Source organism: Thunnus albacares, chromosome 2, assembly GCF_914725855.1.
Source record: "Thunnus albacares chromosome 2, fThuAlb1.1, whole genome shotgun sequence".
NCBI lineage: Eukaryota > Metazoa > Chordata > Actinopteri > Scombriformes > Scombridae > Thunnus > Thunnus albacares.
In genome coordinates this window covers 11,852,577-11,865,405 of record NC_058107.1, presented here as the reverse complement: position 1 = coordinate 11,865,405, position 12,829 = coordinate 11,852,577, and the positions used below count along the sequence as shown (strand labels likewise).

The following is a 12,829-nucleotide window of genomic DNA, read 5'->3' as shown; positions in this document are numbered from 1 at the left end:
TGGCATTCCACCTACGTTACATTAGCTTTAAATATCTTGCACTAGAATTTATCCAGGGTTGTCCATGTATGTTTGTATGGTAGGATGTTTTAAAATGTTCAGCTACATATATCACCAAAACAAAATAATGTTCCTAGTGTATGTAGATGTGTCTGGATGCGATCCAACAACTATACTCATTTCATGTTTTTGCATAACTTATATTCATTTCATATTACTTGACATGTTAATGGGAGTCAAAAACCAGACTTTTGCAGTAAAGTTCAGAGTACTGAGCTTCACTGAATGCTGCTGTAGCAGAAACTGAAGGGGTCATTTACCAATAACTGTCACGCTGTATGTTCCTCTTTAAGTATGTAACTTACTTTTGCTGGATACAACACACTATAAAGGAAGCAATGCAAGCCAAAGCCATACAACAGCACAGTCTCAAAGGCCAGACGTGCTGTTAATGCACCATAAAACTATGCGACAGGCTAGTTTTCAAACACAGCTTGGGTATGCAATACATGATTTACAGCTGTGAGGTTTCTCTTTTCCTACTTTTGAATATTGTGTTCTTAAAAAGCTCTCCCTCGTTTTGCGCTCTGTGAATCTACCTCTTTTGTTTTGTTTTTTTTTGTAATCCAGTGTGTGAGAGATCCACAGTTGCATGCGTTTGACTGTGGTCACTACTTATTGTAATATTTATGTACGACATTCATTACTCCTCATATCCCATTGTGAGAAAATAATCCAACTTGGTGTGCTTTAACAGAAGGCTGTGTTCACATGTTGTGGACTTGCCTGAAAACATGTTCCATTTACATGACGTATATCACTTAATCATGCTTTTGAACGTATTTGCACAAGTATATATTTGATTTGTAACATGTTATATCTTTTCACCAAAAATGTTTAATGCTTGTTATCTTATGTAAATCAAATCCAGTGCTTCCAAAAAAAAAAAAAAAAATCACTATTAATAGATTGGGCAGATGTTTTGTTAAGGAACAATCTCACTTCAGTTCTTACTGGACATTGTCTGTTTGCATGTGTGAAGAGCTATCCTCGCCTTTGACTGGTGAAGTTTCTTTAGCTGTAGCTCAAAGCTGCTCCGATGCAATACTATTCACTCAGTTCAATCGTAGGTACCTAGCCTGTGAGAATGAATGATGAAGGCAATCATGTTGTGTATTTCACAATGAGTGTGAAAATCACAAAGAGCTATGGTTATTTATTTTAATACATCTCTCTGAATGCAATATGGGGCAGAGGTTGTTTGTTTTTTTGTTTGAGACAGGGGGCGGTGTAGTTCTCCCTGAGTATGATTATTGCACTCGACTGTGGAAATATATTTCCATAAATGACTGTTATAAATAAACTGCTATGAAGAAGAGTAAGTCTTTATCACCTCGTCTTTTTCTCTGTCATTAATTTGTGAATCTTTGGTTTATCAGCAAGTATTGGAAAACGACTGGAGGTACTTCACGGCCATACACAAAGCTGGTCTGATGATGAACACTTGTTCTTTTTGTGGAAGGACAAAAATCACACACTGTAATCTTTTTAATAGCTCTGCGGGTTACCAGTAAATGTTGCTTAATCCCACTTTGTGACCCCCTGCAGTGAAGTGTTGGGCTTTTGACACGAAAGGAAGCAGCATATAAACCTTGGAAAATGCTCAGCAGCAGCAGCATCGGCTTCCACAAAGGACAGCAGCCAAGAACAAATCAGAAAAGCAGCTTGCGTTATGCACAGAAGGTAAAAACTTCACTGATGTGATGAATCTGGGCATGTGTAATCTAAAACTGAGGACTATGACAGTATTTGGGGTTAGATTAGGAAAAATAAGAAGATTACTGACCTGCTTATATGTGTAATATAAAGCTTTTTCCCTCCTCAGAATGGCTATGCAAACCCTGGCACTGTGGTTGCTGCTTCTGGGCTCAGTGGTGCCACAGGTCTGTTGTCAGCACTGGTCATATGGACTGAGCCCAGGAGGGAAAAGGGAACTGGACAGCCTTTCAGACACACTGGACAATGTAAGCATGGCTCCTCACACTTCATCTTCAGCATTTTATTCTCTACATATTCATGGTTATGTTTCCCCCCCCTTCAGGTAGTTGAGGGGTTTCCACATGTGGACACACCTTGCAGTGTTTTGGGTTGTGTTGAGGAATCGCCTTTCGCCAAAATCTACAGAATGAAAGGATTTCTTGTAAGTTTCGCTCATCTGTAATTCTGTGTTCGGTCAATCGATCAGTCAATAATGTCAATTATTCAAATTAGTCAAACCGCCAGACGCTTTACCAGATATTTCTATTAAATGTTGATTGTATTTTCACATATTTAATGTTATTCTTTTTCTCTTTTAGGGCAGTGTGACCAACAGGGAGAATGAACACAAAAATTATAAAAAATGATGATTATTTGATTCTACAATAAATAATCATATTGGCATATCTACATTGTTTTCTGTGCTACTTTTAATGATTATGATAGAATCCATTTTTATTCCACAGTGCCTTATGCTTTTCTCTGTTTTTGTGACTATTTCTTGCTCTAAAGGATTACAGAGACATTTCATTTGAATAATTATTGACACTTTTCTATGAACTCCTTATTTGTTTATTGTATAACAAACATGAATTTGATTGAATTTATATCCCAGTAGTTTCTAAATTCCTGATGGCATGTAATACAGCAGATTTATACAAATGTAAGAGTGAAGTTGTGTCTTATGGGCAAAAGTTGTGTAAACGTAAGGTTAAACATCAGTTTACTGTGTTTTGTTGAACATTGCCTGTTTGCATATGTTTAGTGATGCAGTGTTTGGGTGATATTGTAGTGTCAGCCGCTTGGCGGCGCTGTTCAGACAGTGGGTAGAGTTTTGAGGGGAGAGAAGGGGAGAAAGAGAATGAGAAGTGTGTGATGACTGGACTGAGCTATGTTTGTTGAAGGTGACTAAAGTTATGAGGAGAACCCAGAACGTATTGGACTGATTTATTCCCTCACTCACACCCACGTCGCTTACACTGGTGGCAGCGGTGGGATTTCCTTCTGTGGAATATAGTCCTTTGGGATTCTGCTCAACTTTTTGAGTCCCTAAAGCTATAGGCTAACGATAGCTACGCTAACCGCTAGCTTAGCTTTAGCTTTCAGTACAGTTAGTCAGCTAGTCGTTACCAAGTCCGTTTTTTTTGTTTTGTTAGCTTCAAGTGAGTTTAGAAACCGTGTTTCGGTCATCTAACTCCGTCCGAGGGCTAAAGAAAAAAATAATAAACGAGACGAAGGAAACTCATCATGTCTGACGAGGAAGCATTTTCCACCGGTGAGCAGCGAGCCAGCACAAGCACGAGGGGGGCCTCAGCGCAAGGTGTGCCGCCATCTAGCAGAACACAGGGAGCGCCCAGGGGCATTCCCTTACCGCCACCATTTCACAACGATGGCCGTGAGTCTTTTCAACTATGGGCTCGCCGCTATGAGGTAATTCAAGAGGCCCGTTACAAGGACAGTGGTGTGGACATGAATACAGTATTAGAAGCTGAGTTACCCACTAGACTACCACCAGAACTGTTCATTGTATGGGATAATCTGCCCCGGGAAACTCAGGACTCTTTATACTGAAGCAAAGAAGCACTTGCAGACAGCTTTTGGCCAAAAGGATGTAATTGCATCATTTCAGACATTCCCTAATGCCCGGCATAGACTACCTAATGAAGCAATGGAAGTTTATGCTGCAGACGTATGCAGGCTTGTCAAAGAAGCTTTCCCAGATTTTGAGCACAATGCTTCCGAGTATATGAAAATGTCTCGCTTCATTGCTGGTCTGGATCAGGAACTTCAAGTCAAATGTCATGAAAGAGGGGTGAAAACTTTCACTGAGGCTTTTCAAGTCGCCTCCCAAGCTGAACGGGCTCGCCAAGCAGCTAGATTAGTAATGCCAGTGTCCTCACCAAATGTTACCATCAGAGATATTGGCACAATGCAGTCAGTAAATTCAGTACGTGAAAATGACATTGAACTCGGGAAAACAGTTCAGAACCTCACTGCTACTGTTAAAGACTTAAGTAAGAATATGGATGCACTGAGACTGAAGCTGGATGAGCGAAGCAGGGAGCACCACCGTGACAGGCACATGCATGTGCGTCCTCAAAGATCTCCCTCACCTTATGGGAGAAGCCCAGATAGGGATGCAAATAGATGGAGCTCAGGCTACAGACATTCCCCCTCCAGATACTCACGTTCCAATCATTCCCCAGAACACTATTCTCCTCAGAGGACTCGCCACCATCAAGATCACACCCGTAGGGAGCCTGACAGGTACCGACAACCTTACAGAGATACTCACTACTCAGACCATGCCTTTAGCCCTTATGAGGAAAAGAGAGGGAGGCAACCCTCTCCCAGTAGACCCTACTATGACTCTCACCGCCGAAGCCCGAGTCCCTATGCCAAGCATGTTTCATTCCAAGAGTATGGGGACCAAGGCCAAACACGACAACCAAAGGACTGGGACAGTCAGTATCCCACTAAGAGTGGTTACAAAGATCATGGCAGATTTCCACAGGGAAACGGCCGTTAGCTGATGATGCGGGGTGTTCATCAGCTACTTCTCTGGAAGCCCCAGACATCTGCCTCACTGAAATAACAGACTGCATCAGTACACCACCAACCCCTAGTGGTACTACAGATATGACAATCCCCCTGACTGAAAGTGTGAACATTGAAGCCACTGTAAGTAAAGACTTCACCTCCTATGTAAGTGGAATTGTTGAGTGCACTAATACGCACATCATGCTAGATACCGGTTCCACTATTTCGTTCATCAGTGAGGAAACCAAAATGTCACTTCCTTCCCTAGCAAAAAGACCCATTAAAAAGAAGTTTATCATGTCACAAGCAGTGACTGGCCAAACTTTGGATACATTGGGTATGATAGACATCACCTTTAAACTAGGGTCTCAAACTCTGCAACATGAAGTGCAAGTCATCAGAAATGTCAGTCAAGGCTTTATATTAGGTTTTGACTTTCTCAAGCCTCACTGTGTGATTCTGGATATGGGGAGAGGACTGTGCTATCTGGGTGATGATGTCCTGCCCCTACTCAGGAAGAGTGACCTGGCACCTGCTAGTTGTAGACAAGGTACAAAACACGCCAATGCTGACTCTATGTCCCGTCGTCCCTTCACAGCTGAAGGCACCACCCCTATGGTTACAGCCAATCAGGTGAGGTGTGTTTCCATTCACACTCAAACAGACCCAATAGAGTCATCCATGTGCACTCCAGCCACTGAGCTGGCACCCTGCTCAGAGACTTTACCCACTGCTTCGACTGCTATGGATTTAATATCACTCGTGCAGTCTGCTTCACCAGATACTGCAGCTGTAACGGTGGACAGTTCACTCCTGAATATTGACAGGCAGTATTTCCTCCAAGCTCAAAAAGCTGATCCTGAGTTGCAAATAGTCAGGAGCTGGGTGTTGACTGACCATAGGCCACCATTCTCAAACATTAAAGCAACCTCACCTGAAATGAGACAGTACTGGAGAGAGTTTCCTAAACTCACCCTTGTTGATGGTCTTTTGTGTCGCAAAGTCAGACCTCCACCAGGTGACCCTGTTTTACAGATTGTAGTTCCTAGTAACTTGCAGAAGGAAGTGTTTCAAACTTTACATGGACATTCACTCTTGGGACACTTCAGTTCACAAAAAACATTACAAGGGGCACAGATCAGATGCTTTTGGCCTCACATGACACGTGACATAACTCAGTGGTGTCTTGAATGCACAGCCTGTGAAGCACGGCGACCACAGACACCACACCAACAGGCCCCTATGCAAAACATAGTCACATCCAGGCCTTTTGAGAAAATTGCAGCAGACCTGACGGAACTGCCACTCACGCCGTGGTAATCGGTATGTACTTGTTGTAATGGACTATTTTACTAAGTACCTCAACTTGTATGCACTTCCTGATCAACGGGCAACCACTGTGGCTAAATGTTTGTTTGAAGATTATATTAGCCACCATGGTGTGCCTCAAAGTTTGCACACTGACCAAGGCCGTCAGTTCAACTCAGATCTTGTCAAAGAACTGTGCAACCGTCTGGGAATACATAAAACAAGGACATCACCTTATCATGCTATGTCAGATGGCATGGTGGAACGAACAAACAGGACCATCAAGGACCAGTTAGCAAAATATCTGTATACCAGAGGAGGTGAATGGGATGACCATCTACGGCAAGTTGAATTTGCATACAACACGACTGTTCACTCCTCCACAAAACGCACTCCTTTCTTCCTGGCCCATGGCAGAGTGGCCCACCTGCCTGCAGATCTCCTCCTTGGAGACTCACCAGGACTTTCAAACGCCACACCAGGTACTCCAAGTGAATATGCCAATTCGGTATTACTGAAACCATCATTCTGTTGCACATAACATTGAGGCAGCAGGTGCTCAACAAAAGCACTACTATGATCGTCGGATGAAACACACAGCCTATGAGCCAGGTGACTTAGTGTGGGTTGACCTTCCTGCCCTTGCTAGACAAAAACTGTCACCTAAGTGGACCGGCCCTTTTAAAGTTCTACGACGGCTTGACTCAGGCACAGGTGACATTGGAGTAGACTATGAACTTCTGGATCAACGGGACCCTAGAGCTAAACCTAAGGTCATTCGCTACAATCGCCTGAAACCTTATCGTTCAGCCTGGTCAGCTGACAGACATCCAGTTCCACCCTCACCTTCAGAACTGACTGTACCAGCAAACGGCCCAGGTCCCCCACTGCTCACTGCACTCTCAGGCTCCAGACCTTATGTATACAGGCACCCAAATAAGCCCGGGTGCTCTGTGACTGCGCCTAGGGATCAGACAAATGTTTGCCCTCTGCCCCAGAGTGCTACTAGCACCACAACACAGGTGGGAGACAATGTTGCCACAGGACATTCCAGTGAACTGTCTCCGGCAGTTCAGCCTTTCACAGGAGTAAGGACTAAGTCAGGTCGTTGTGTACGTCCCCCAGTGCGTTACAGGACTGTTGAATGAACTGTGGTCTGTGTCATATGCTTGATTGAGAAGTACAAGTAAAAAAAAACAAAACACTGATGTTATAGGCAAACACAAGGAAAAAAAATGTATCCTGTTCCACTGTTCTTTGTTGTTGTTTTGCCAACGTCATCTGTTTATATTATTGTTAAGCATAAAGTAGTGACAATTTCATTACACCTATTTGGAAGCGAGGACGCTTCTTGCGTAAGGGGGGGGGACGATGTGTAAGAGTGAAGTTGTGTCTTATGGGCAAAAGTTGTGTAAACGTAAGGTTAAACATCAGTTTACTGTGTTTTGTTGAACATTGCCTGTTTGCATATGTTTAGTGATGCAGTGTTTGGGTGATATTGTAGTGTCAGCCGCTTGGCGGCGCTGTTCAGACAGTGGGTAGAGTTTTGAGGGGAGAGAAGGGGAGAAAGAGAATGAGAAGTGTGTGATGACTGGACTGAGCTGTGTTTGTTGAAGGTGACTAAAGTTATGAGGAGAACCCAGAACGTATTGGACTGATTTATTCCCTCACTCACACCCACGTCGCTTACACAAACAATACTTAGGTTTGGCCAAGAATCAAGTCTACAGCATCCAAAATGTCAAATATAAACACAATACAGTGGCTTTCAGGTGATGCTTTATGCAAACATAACAACGTGGACTGCATGAGTGTAAAATGATGAACTGTAGAACAAACAGCCTGAGTCTTTTATTCAGGATAGTTGATAATAATCTTATGTACATCATTGTTTTGTCAAAATTACTGCCCATAAGCAAGAAGACTAGAGTGTATTATAGTGCATTTGAAAGTTATGCAGTGTGTCAGCAATAGTTTGGTGTTTCAACTAAAACTAGTTTACTGTGCATAGTCTTAATTTTCTCAAATTACAAAGTTTTTGTGTACACAAACCAAAAATGACAACCAGCAACAGAGAAAAATGTCAAATGATAATATGAAGATTTTTTTTAATGATTTTATGTAAAAAGAAGCATTTTTATGCATGTTGCAGTCAAACAGACTGGACTGAAATGTGTCTTGAGCCTAAAATGTCACACAAACACATGAGCTCATTATGTGGCTTTTGTTTTCTGGGGCTTGAACATGTCTGTCTCGACTTTAGAGTCAAGACTTGACTACTTGTGACTTGCTCAACAGTGTCATGTTCCCACTTCTGCTTCAAACAGCAGCACAATAAGAGTTTTATTTGTTTTCTGACAGTAAAATGTTTTAAAAGCAGCATTTTCTGTGCTGTGAGACGGAATGTGTGTCACTAGAATATCATAATGAGCATTCTAATATATGCGAATTCTAGAACTACCAGCACATTATCATAATGTAAAAATTCTACACTGTCCACTCAGTCTCACTCAGATCTTGAACTGAAAGGCAGTTTTTTTTCAGTGGGAATATATCTTCAAATCTTCAGTCATCTGTTTCTTCATATTCGATGGGATCTTTGTTGGGTTGATACACATGGAGAGTAGACACAGCGGGAGAAGCATGGTAAGATTTTCTCATTTGAAGATGGCAAACCTTTGGGCAAACATTGACTGTAATTTAGGATTGCACTTATCTGGGACAGCTTACTTTTTCTCTCATGTCTTTGTATTTGCCTCAGGTTTCAACAAATTAATTAAATGTTGTCTTTTTCTGGAAAGCAATTAGATTTTCATACAGTTTGATAACTAAAGTTAATGCCTCACTTAAAAAAATAATGTCAGTCTGTGTAAGAATCTGCTCCCAACCAACCCCAAAATACCCCAAAATACACTTCATTGCATATTTTAATTGATATGCATTAAATACAGGATTGATTTCATGATTGAAACAGGGTTTCTCTCCAGTTTGTGACATATGTTTATTGTGTGCACTGTGACATTTAATTAAATCTCAGGATCCTAAAACAGATCCTCTTTTTCTGCTGCTGTTGACCCATTGACTGAAAGTATACTGCGTAACCACCAATGTTTGTGTGAAAAGCCTAATTCATATTAGTTTAAATCATGTAATTTACTCATCTTATTTCTATTCCTACTTATTTTCTATTATTATTTTATTTCACATGTATATTCTTTCATCTCAACCGTATAAAAATTGCACTGTAATTGATCTAGATTTCCCAACATTCACCACTGACAGGAAAAGGTGTGGTGGTGTGGTGTTACTGTTTGCAGTATTTAAATAAAAAACACACACACACAAAATGCAATAATGTTACATAAACTATAAATCTATGGAAGATTTTAGTAGGTTATTCATGAAATGCAGTGGACTAAACATATGTTTTAGTTTGCTAGATGAGTTCAGTGGTGGAGATCACACACTGAAGTACTGTAGTGAAGTACTGTACTTCAGCATCTCTATTTTATGCTACTTTATACTTCCACTCCACTATAATAGAAAATGTTATATTCTTACTCCACTGTATAAAATATTATATTATGTACAATACATTAAACCACCAAACAGTATATAAAATAGTTAAAATTAGATCCACCTTGACCAGCAACATTAAAATGCTGCATGTTACATGTATGAGTACTTTTACTTTTCATACTTAAAGTAGCCTATATTTTTCTAATATGACTTACTAATTAATACAGGACTTTTACTTGTACTGGTGTACAGTATTCTTATTTTATTGCAGTATTGCTACTTTTACTTGAGTTAAGGATCAGGAAATACTTCCTCCACAAGTGAATGGACTGAAACACATGTTACTCAAACATGACAATACAATGTTTGTTTCTTCATATTCACACAAAATTCAAAAGTTATGTGAATTAAGATAATAATCAGTGAAGTAAAGATAAATCTAAAGTCTAAATCTAATATTGATTCCTGGCTCTGTATCTCTGTCTTTTTTTTATTTTTTAACACTTCCTGTATATTTCTGTCTTTTTGGCATTTATAGGAGAGTCCAGGGTGGTGATGCTGCTTGCAGAAATGGAAGTGGAGGCACCTTCAAACTTTCTGTCAGCTGAAGAAGGAGGAGAGATGAGATAGAGGGCTTGCATCAGAAAGGTGGACACAACCTTTTCAGAAGCTTGCCTTGGAGAAAAAAAGCCTCACAAAGAAGACGAAGGCAGACGGTGACGGCAAAGACAACAACGCTACCGTCTGACTGGCTCCAACAGGCAGGGAAGCATCGTTCGCTTACCTTATACTGTTCTTCTCCTTCATTTCCCTCCTTCACTCATCTACCCTTGCTGTCCTTCTTCTTCTCTCTGTGACCTATCTCTCCTCAGTCTTCAACTTCCTCCCTTTAAACATCTACCTTTCCTCTTGTTTCTTTACCTGTTCATTCTTTCCACCTTTCATCTCCTTTAACTCCTATCCTTTATTCTACATTCCTCCTTCCTCCATTTTTTTTCACTTGTTTTACCCATCCACTCTTCCTCTCTTTGATCTCCTATCTTTACGCTATTCTGTTGCTTGATCTACTGTCTTTAACATCCACTCTTCCTTTTCTTCATCCTCCCTCATTTTTCTCTCCACTGTTTCTTTCCTTCATCTCATATCCTTTCCTTCTCAACCTTTTTCCATCTTTCATCATTCATCTTCACCTCATTCTTTATTTTCCATTCCTCCTGTCCTTCACCTTTCTCGTTTTACCCATCCGACCTTCCCGTCCTTTATCTCCTACCTTTACACTATTCTTTTTCTTTATTCTTTAACCATCCACCCTTTCTCTCCTTCATCCTCCACCCCTTAACACCTCCACTCTTCCTCTTTCATTTTTCTTACTTTCCTCTCTTCCCTTCCACTACATCTTCCTCCCTCTCCCATCCACCTCTCTTCTGTCATCTTCTATCCTTTACATTTCCCCCTGTCTTCTTATTCATTTCCCTTCCTTTTCCTTCTTCTTCATATTCTCTTCTCTATTTCTCAACATCATCTCTTTAATTCATTTTTTATGTTCCTGTCTTTCATCTTCCTTCTTCTCCCCTCAACCCTTCCTATCCTTCATCATTCTTCCTGTATCTCTCCGGTCTTTCTTCGTATCCTTCATCTCTTATCCTTTTTTCAAACCTTTCCATCTTTCATCTCCTTGTCCAATCCACCCTTTCTCTCATTCATCCTCCACCTTTTTCACCTCCACTCTTCCTGTCCTTTTCTTTCTTTCCCTTAAATGCTTTTTCCAACTTCCTTCCTCTATCTCTCCACTTTTCTATCCCTCATCTTCTTCCTTTACTGCTCCACCTGCTTTAACTTTCTTATTTACCCTCCCTCCCCTACCCACCCTCCCGCTACTTTGTTTTCTGTCCATCTTCCTCATTTGTCCTTCCTCTCTCATCCTTTTGATCTTACTGTTTCTCCTCTCCTTCCTTTGCCTCTCCACCTTCCCTTTCCTTCCTTCTCCTTTGTATTGCATCCTTCATCTTCCATCTTCCTCCCTTCACATCTCCAAAATTTCTATCCTTCACCTTCCTACTTCTACCCTCCACCCTCTCACCATCACTTTCTTTCATCTTACTCCATCCAAGTCTTCTCTTTCAGCTTCCTTCATCTTTCTATCCTTTCTATCTTGGGGCTGAATATGTTTATTACAGTCTGCTAAATGATATTGTTGGTGTATAGACGGGGCTGTTTGTAGTGAGGGGGAGGAGGGTCTCTGTATATGTATCTGAATGTAAAGGCTTGATGTCATGTTTTTGCATTTTTGTTGAAATGCCTCTCCACCCTTCCCTCTTCTCTTCTATATTTTATTTAGTTTCATCTTCTATCCTTCTACTGCAAAATCTTTATCTTCCTTCATTTATCTATGTACATTTCATCTCTTTGAACACCTCCCTCTCCCATCCACCTCTTCTTCTATCCTTTACATTTCCCCCTGTCCTCTTATTCGTTTCCTTCCTTTTACTTCTTCATATTCCTTTCTCTATTTCTTAAACACACCATTTCTTTAATTCATTCTTTATGTTCCTGTCTTTCATCTCCCTCCTTCTCCCCTCAACCCTTCCTGTCCTTCATCGTTCTTCCTATATCTTTCTGGCCTTTCTCTCATTTCTCTACCTATTCACTCTCTATCTTGTTCCTTAATTCATCTACTCTTCCTCTCATTCATGTTTTCTCTTTCACCTCTCCACCCTCCATCTCCTCCAACTCATTCTTTGTTTTCCGTTCCTCCTGTCCTTCATCTTTCTCTTTAAACCCTTCCAACCTTCCTGCCCTTTATCTCCTACTTTTACACTTTTCTTTTTCTTGATTCTTTAACCATCCACCCTTTCTCTTCATCATCTTCCTTCATTTCCTCTCCACTTTTTCTATCCTTCATTTCTTATCCTTAGATTCTCAAGCCTTTCCATCTTTCTCTCCTTCATCCTCCACCCTTAACATCTCCACTCTTCCTGTACTTTTTTCCTTAATTTCTACATCTCCTTGCCTCTCATCAACTTTTCCTCTCCTACATCTTCCTCTCTCCCACCCATCTCTCTTCTGTCATCTTCTATCCTTTACATTCCCCCCTGTCCTCTTATTCTTTTCTCTCCCTTTTCTTTCTTCTTCATATTCCTTTCTCTATTTCTCCAACACACCATCTCTTTAATTCATTCTTTATGTTCCTGTCTTTCATCTTCCTTCTTCTCCCCTCAACCCTTCCAATCCTTCATCATTCCTCTTGTATCTCTCCAGCCTTTACATCAGTTGTTTCTCCACCATTGCTCTTCTATCTCCATTCCTCTCATCCACCCTTCCTCTCCTTCATTCTTCCTCCTTTCCTCTCTGTTCTTCATCTTCTTAATCCTCCTCACACCTCTCCACTCTACCTGTTGTTTCATTTTCATTTCCATTTGTTCTA

The 12,829-nt window shown here is 40.9% G+C and overlaps 1 protein-coding gene across 1 annotated transcript; it reads left to right on the top strand.

The window, feature by feature from the left end:
- The first annotated feature begins 1,732 nt into the window (after nt 1-1,732).
- LOC122970395 (progonadoliberin-1-like) lies at nt 1,733-2,449 on the top strand. The gene is made up of 4 exons (XM_044336519.1): nt 1,733-1,743; nt 1,886-2,024; nt 2,102-2,200; nt 2,358-2,449. The coding sequence occupies exons 1-4, from the start codon at nt 1,733-1,735 to the stop codon at nt 2,403-2,405; spliced, it is 297 nt and encodes a 98-aa protein (XP_044192454.1). The 3' UTR covers nt 2,406-2,449.
- The last annotated feature ends 10,380 nt before the right edge of the window (nt 2,450-12,829 follow it).

Bases quoted from the DNA above. Each gene is read 5' to 3' on its own strand.
- LOC122970395 (XM_044336519.1), top strand. The intron at 2,025-2,101 runs GTAAGCATGGCT...CCCCCCCTTCAG, and splicing joins TTTCAGACACACTGGACAAT to GTAGTTGAGGGGTTTCCACA. The intron at 2,201-2,357 runs GTAAGTTTCGCT...TTTCTCTTTTAG, and splicing joins ACAGAATGAAAGGATTTCTT to GGCAGTGTGACCAACAGGGA.